We start from the raw sequence: 7,597 nt of genomic DNA, 5'->3' as shown, positions 1-7,597 counted from the left end.
CATTTATTTTCATCACGTGCATTTGACTTTGGGGACTCAACATAGGGGTTGGGTCCGTCTAGGATAGGTGTACCCAATATATTGGACCATCTTGATGCATTTTACGTGCTATTTGTGCATATGTTTGTTTCGGCTTGCATGTTGACCGTCTTCTAGAATAGGGAAAGGGAACCAAGAAAAAACAAAGAGTGAAGTAAAAAAAAAAAATTACCCGATTTTGAAAATCCAGGTATTTGAAAAATACTGAAACTCTGGAAAAAAAAAAGTCATTTTCAAAGTAAGTCATGTTTTCCTATTGCTCCAAAACCTACCGAACTACGCGGGTCTGATTCTCACCGGATGTGAGATACGTAGGCAACCCCTATCAGGTCCGACCATATTTTTCCAAAACTAACCAAAATAAGAACCTTTTGAAACATGATCATCACCCGGGGTCGTTCTTGTCAAAATAACCTTAAAACATTCTCCTGGAGTGCAGGAAGACTGTTTTCACAAGAATAGCCACAATGTAAACCCAAGTCAGTCTTTTCTCCTATAACCAACCTCAGTTGGCAGAAACAACCCTAAAATCTTTCCTCAAGTACTGAAAGGGCCGTATTTGCAAAAAGAAAAAAAAACTTTTTGTTACGAAATTTACTGATTTGGATTTTTAAAATTAACCACTTTGTATTTTTGGAAAATGTGTCGGTTTTGATTTTTGTCCTCAATTTGTGTGCAAAATGAACACCGTTGAGAATGTACCTTTTCGGGTCGTAGATGAGATTCCACTGGGACTCCACATGTGGTGGAATGACCTGAGGGAGGTCAGCAAGCTTTATGTGACAAATCCTTTAGGTGGGCTCACCGGGCTTCTGAAAATTAAACCAAGGGTTGATATAATTGAAGCTTTGATACCGTTTTGGGACCCGACGCACAATGTTTTCCACTTCTCTGATTTTGAGTTGACCCCTTTGCTAGAAGAGATGGCAGGTTATGTTGGTCTTGACGGGAATCTCAGGCACCGATATCCAGTAGCACCAAGACATGTAACTCCTCATAAGTTTTTGGACCTTCTGAGCATTAGCCGGCAGGTTAAAGATGGAAATTTGGCCAAGGGATTTTGCACATTCCACTTCTTATACAGCCGGTAAGGGGATCCCCGAGGATTTGAGGCTCTGGACAATGGTTTGAGTCATCAGGGAAATAAAAACAAATGGGGAGCACGCAGAGGTTTAGCCTTCGTAGTTGCCTTTTTAGGCACTCTGATATGCCCAAGGAGTGATAGACATATAGAGTTAGAACTTGCAGGAATGGCCGACTTTATGGTCAAAAAGGCCAACGGCACTCTTATATCGATGATTATCGCAGAAATCTATCGAGCTCTAACTGCTTGTCGAGCTAGGACAAAGTTCTTTGAGGGTTGCAACTTGCTTTTGCAAATGTGGCTGGTGGAACATCTTTGCCATCTCCCGAGGTACATGAACTACGGTCTGACCGGACTCGATTGCATTGAAGAATACAGAAACCGGGTAAACGGTCATGAGTTACCGGAGGGTACTGAGGCTTGGTTCGCGTATTTGGGTTTTTTGACCGCAAACCGAATTGAGTGGACTTTCAGTTGGCTCACGGTCAACGAGGTTATTTACATGTTTGCCGGAGTGTGCTTTCTTTTATTAATGGGACTTCGGAGTATTCAGCTATATGCTCTGCATCGAGTCCTACACCAATTGGGAAGATACCAAATAGTCCCTTATGATGAAGATTTGAGTCCACAGGTTATTGAACTATGCCCAAAAGCTACATTCCCAGAAGAAAAGGTTCGCCAGATTTGGCACCAATGTAGGTTTCTGGAGCCATACACTCAAGTACGGGGATTGTTCCTCGGGTGAAGTAGAATCTAACTACACAGCCTGGTATGGTAAGAGAGTTCGAGTCGATCAAGAGACAGAACAGTCCGCCAAAAGACCCCATGTCCAACAATTCACCGATGGAGCGCGAGAACAGTGGGTTTGGTTAGCTAAAGAAAAGGAATACCGGACCACCATAAGCAAGCTAGAGGATCAAATCAAAAACCTCAAATTTAACAGTAGTTTGCAGGCTACTGAGGATGAAGGAGAAAAGAAAAGGTTGGCCCGAGAAAATGAAGCCCTCCGAGCTCAGATTCAGAAAATGAAAATAGTTGCTGAAAACCCGGTAAAAAGCGAAAAAAATGAAAGACTCACAAGCAATCTGAGACGGAAAGTTCATGATTATGTGTTTGATTTGACAAAGGCCGAGGATGAATTGGCAAAAGCTCGGGCAAAATTGGCGAATAATGCAGAAGAACGGGCAAGGTGTGTTCAACATTTAAAGCAAAAGTATGATAGAGGGGTCGCGGTCTTCAGGGAAAAGCTGACTAATCTCGAAAATAAAATGGTCCAACAGATAAAGGATTTCAAAGCTAAAAGAGAGCATTGCTATACATTGATTTCCCGATTGGAAGAAGTCATACAACAATTGCAAGACCAAAACCATATGGCCACACAAGGGTTGGAGGCCCGGTCTCAGCAAATTGGACGCTTGCTCCAAGAAAAGGGCGTCATTAGAATGAGGATTAAAGAAATCGTTGATTTCATGCAGGCCCACGTCATTAGAATGTGATGGATGATTTAGAGTACCTTCAAGGAGAGATTGCACGCAGGCCCACATCGAGACCGACTGATGTACCACGGGGCCCCAAAGTAGTATTAGAGGCTCTTATGTATTCCTGATTTTTTTTATTTATTTATTATTTTTGGCTTTGAGTCTGTTTTTTTTTAGAGTATGTATGTTTAATCATCAGTATTTCCAAAATTTTTGTAATAGAAAAACCCAAAAAGATTTTATTTAATGAAATATTGAAAAAAAAAAACCAAAAATTTCTTTTCTTTTATTCTGCATTTATTTGCTCAACTACGTAATGATCTGATTCATGCGGCGTCATGATACGTAGGCAATCCCCATCGGATTCGATCGTAGCTATAGACAATCTGAGTGAAAAATAAAGAAAAAGAGAGAAAAAAAAAGGAAAATTGAGTGAACAAGAAAGAAAAAAGAATGAAAAATAAAAGAGCGAAAACAACAATAAGGGAAGGAAAAAGAAATCAGGATTCGAAATTTGAGAAAAGAGATAGTAAAGTCAGGATGAAACATACAGTCATTGCAAAGACATTTAGAAACATTTAAATGTTTAAGTGCATTGCATCCCCAATATGCGATTCCTTATCTGTTAAATATCTCAAACTAACCAGGTTGTTGTGTGTGCAAACAACAAAGGTCCTGTTAAGGTGGTTGGTTTTGTGGTAATCTGGCCTCCCATCCTTACTTCACGAGATCTAAAGGCAGTGTTCCAATGGCCTCCGAAAGTCATCCACCAATTATTGAGCCTGAGGATAGTCAGGTATCGGCTATTCCACAGTCAGAGTCCGCAGCCGCTAAGGAAAATAGGAGGTTGCGCGTCCGCATGTTAGAAATGTGGGATGCTTTGTCTAATGGCAAAGAACCGCCCAGTATAATCCCCGGATTTCCTGAACTGCTTCCCAGGACGAGTGGAACCTCTAATGTCCCCATCCCCGTGACTAACCCATTTATCCCGTTTGGGTACCCCCACTATATCGGCCAATTTCACCGGTATGCCTTCTGAGGTTCGCCCCCAGGCACCGTTTTCAGGGGTACCTTCTACATTATTCACCGCACCACCAATCTCTACTACGGCACAACCAACAGTTCCCAGGCCATGGTTCGAGCCTTCAGCTTTCACTTTTCAAGTCCCGTAATTTCAGCTAGACAACGCTCATGTTACCCCAAACTCTTACCCTCAGCACCTGCAATTTGAGTCTCCTATGGAACAGGAAAGAGCTATGAGAAACCCCGAGCAAGAAGAGATGGTTCGGAAGATGAAAAGCCTCGAACAAAGTCTGAAGAACATGCAAGGCCTAAATGGCCAAAAGAGTGTCTCCTACTCCGATCTATGCATGTTTCCTCATGTTCATTTGCCCGTTGGTTTTAAACTCCAAAATTCGAAAAGTACGACGGGCACGGAGACCCAATATCTCATTTGAAAAGATATTGCAATCAGCCGAGAGGGGCAGGTGGAAAAGAAGAACTTTTGATGGCCTATTTCGGGGAGAGCTTGACGGGAATTGCGTTAGAATGGTACATAGATCAGGACATCTCCCATTGGCATATATGGGATGACTTGGCCAGAGATTTCGTCAGGAAATTTCAATACAATATTGATATAGCTCCAAATGGGAATTCCCTGACCAATTTCAAGAAGAAAACTGTGGAAAGCTTCCGTGAATATGCTATCAAGTGGCGTGAGCAAGCAGCCAGAGTGAAATCGCCTATGGATGAGATAGAAATGGTCAATGTTTTCTTGCAGGACCAAGAGGCCGATTACTTTCAGAACATGATGTCGGCCATGAGCAAACCTTTTGCAGAGGCCATAAAAATCGGATAAATGGTAGAAAATGGCCTGAAAACTGGCCGAATCATAAGTCAATCTGCTTTGAGAGCCACCTCCCAAGCCATCCAGAATGGATCGGGAGGTTTAGCAAATCGAAAGAAGAGGGAAGAAGGAGCCATGATGACTTTAGGTTTGAGAGGCCCCCATCGATCCCGCGATCATTCTTACCTGCCTTCCAAAACCCCACAACACTACTACCCCTATCAAGATGCAGCATATGCCGTGGCATCGCCTCTCTATGCAGTGATGAATGCCCAACCTTATACACGGCCACAACAACACTACAACCAAAACCGAGCTCCACCTCCCAGAAATAATCATCCTTACCAAGCTCCATATAACCCCCGTCCCCCACAAAACAATTACCAACATAATACACACCCTCGTGAGCATCCTAGGAGAAACGACTTCACCCCTATTGGTGAGTCCTACTCTAGCTTGTTTCCAAAATTAGTCCAGATGGGTCTATTGCAACTTGTGCCTCCAAACTGAAAAAATCCGGAATCTCCATCATACCGGCCCGGTACTAGGTGTGCCTATCATTCAGGGGCAGAGGGTAATGATACAAAGGATTGTTGGACTCTCAAGAGAGCCGTTTAGAATTTGATAGAACAAAAACGAGTGGTGCTGAGGGACGAGGAAGTACCCAATGTGACTAACAATCCATTACCGACTCACAACAACGGGCCGGTCATTGGAATGATTTGTGATGATAAAGAGTTTTATCCATATTTGAAAGCTATCATCGCCATTGTCGATTCAGAGGCAAGACCTAAAGCGGCGGTGAAACAAGCCAGAATTGAGAAGAAAATCACTCTAACTCCTCAAGTTGCAGAAATAAATACTAGGGCAGCACCTGCTAAGGACGCAATTCTCTATGTTCCTAGGGCCCCAAGGAAAGAACAACTCATGTTGAACACTCTAAAAAGATTTGAGCAGAGGAAAGTCACGCTAAATGTTCCAAAGTTGTGTGTGCCAAAAGGGACTTATGTGGCGCGGGGGTCGGTAATTTCACCAAGGCTGAATGAGTATGTGGTTATTAGCCGCCCACCACAGAGCCCTATGAGAGACCCCACTGCAGTCCCCTGGAATTATAGCAAAACAGTGGTTACTTACAAGGGGAAAGAGATTATAGGAGAGGTGAACGAAATGAACCAACCTAGGAAGTACCACAACCCAGAAGAGCAAAAGATGTTAAAACTGAGCAAGGATAAATAGTTTCTGCCTAAGAAGCATGTGAGTTCTGAGGAAGCAGAAGAGTTTTTCCAAAAAATGAAAACTTTGGAATATGCAATAATTGACCAGCTAAGGAAGACTCCTTCCCAGGTTTCACTTTTATCTCTTTTTATTAGCTCAAATGAACATCAAAAGGTACTCCTGAAAACATTGAACGAGGCATATGTCCCGGTTGAAACTTCAGTTGAACAACTGGAAAGAATGGCTGAACAATTCTTTAAAGTTAATAGGATTTCCTTCAGCCGTGATGATTTGCCCCAAGAGGGAGCCGCCCACAACAAAGCCCTTCACTTGACTGTCAAATGCGAAGGTTATTATATGAAGAGAGTCATGCTAGATGGTGGGTCTGGGGTCGACATTTGCCCTCTCTCAACCCTCCAGAGGATGAAAATTGGAACAGAAAGAATCCGACCAAACAATGTATGTGTGCGCGCTTTTGATGGTGTCAAACGAGACACAATAGGGGAAATTGATTTGATTTTGACCATTGGCCCTGTGGATTTCGAAGTAACTTTTCAGGTTCTGTACATGGATACTTCATATAATTTTCCCCTAGGAAGACCATGGATTCACACTGCAGGAGCTGTGCCCTCCACTCTTCATCAAATGGTCAAATTTGAACATGAAAACCAAGAAATTGTTGTCCACGGGGAGGATGAACAGTCCATTTACAGGGGCCCTTCAGTCCCATGTCTCGAAGCTAGAGAAGGAAGTGAGCACATTGTCTACCAAGCCTTCGAAATTGTGATCGCTGATCAATGCGAAGAAAGGGCCCCGTTCCCTCAACCTTGCTTATCTAATGCCTCGGTCATGGTCTCCACTAAAATGATTAAACATGGGTACAAGCCCAAAAAGGGGCTCGGGGTATATCTACAAGGCATCATAGAGCCCGTTATGTCAACCGCCAATGAGAAGTTCTTCGGCGTAGGTTTCCGAGCTACAGAGGTCGATAGAAAATGGGCTGATGAGCGCAAGAAAAATGGGTGGGTCCTGCCTCATCCCATTCCGCACACCAAGTCATTTATTGATCCCAAATATGTAGTAGTAGTAGTAGTAGTAGAAGAAGAAGAAGAAGAAGAAGAAGAAGAAGAAGAGGACTTCACGGCTGAAGAGATTGAGGATATTTGTGAAGCCATGAAATGAATGTTGTATGAGTCCCACATGGTCCAGCCGGGGGAAGGAACGAGCACTGCTGAGGTGTTATACATGGGGCCAAATGCCAAGCTTCAGAATTGGAAAGCTACCCTATTCCCTGTCAGGCGGGAATCCCGGTAATCCAGTCTTGCCATCTTTTCTACATTACGAGTTATTTCAGGGTGTAACTCAAATGTTTTTATTTTATTGTCTTTTGATTTCGATGTAAACCCTCTTATCTTCAATTCAATGAAATGAAATCAATATTTCATCATCAATGGTTGTTTCCTTTTTCTTTATTCTAATTTTTCTATTTTTCTTATCTTTTCCTTTTCAGTTCTAATAATGTGGACTTAAATAACATGACATGCTTGCGGACTTCATGCCCAGATCCTAAAACGCTGTATAACTGTGAAATAATGAATCAAGATCCAGAATATGATGAAGATGAGGCTTTTAGGGAAATAAATCGAGAATTGGAACAATTTGAGAATAAGCCTAAGCCAAACTTAAATGAAACCGAGCCAGTTAATTTGGGCAGTCCAGAAGAGGTCCGAGAAACCATGATAAGCATTCACGCCGATGAAAGAACTAGGGATGCATTGATCCAACTTTTGTTTGAATTCAAGGATGTGTTTGCATGGTCCTATGATGATATGCCAGGTTTGCGCGTTGATTTGGTAGTACATAAATTGCCAACTTATCCCGGTTACCCACCCGTACAACAAAAGCAAAGAAAGTTTAAAACGGAAATCAGTGATA

At 42.6% G+C, this 7,597-nt stretch overlaps 1 protein-coding gene across 1 annotated transcript; it reads left to right on the top strand.

Moving 5' to 3' along the window:
• The first annotated feature begins 4,108 nt into the window (after positions 1-4,108).
• LOC138897892 (uncharacterized) lies at positions 4,109-4,459 on the top strand. Its single transcript, XM_070183913.1, has one exon. It carries the CDS (start codon positions 4,109-4,111, stop codon positions 4,457-4,459), a length of 351 nt encoding a protein of 116 aa, XP_070040014.1.
• The last annotated feature ends 3,138 nt before the right edge of the window (positions 4,460-7,597 follow it).

Source organism: Nicotiana tomentosiformis, chromosome 8 (assembly GCF_000390325.3).
Source record: "Nicotiana tomentosiformis chromosome 8, ASM39032v3, whole genome shotgun sequence".
Taxonomy (NCBI): Eukaryota; Viridiplantae; Streptophyta; class Magnoliopsida; order Solanales; family Solanaceae; genus Nicotiana; species Nicotiana tomentosiformis.
Note: the sequence above shows the minus strand (reverse complement) of the source record. Positions and strands in the feature narration are given on the sequence as shown.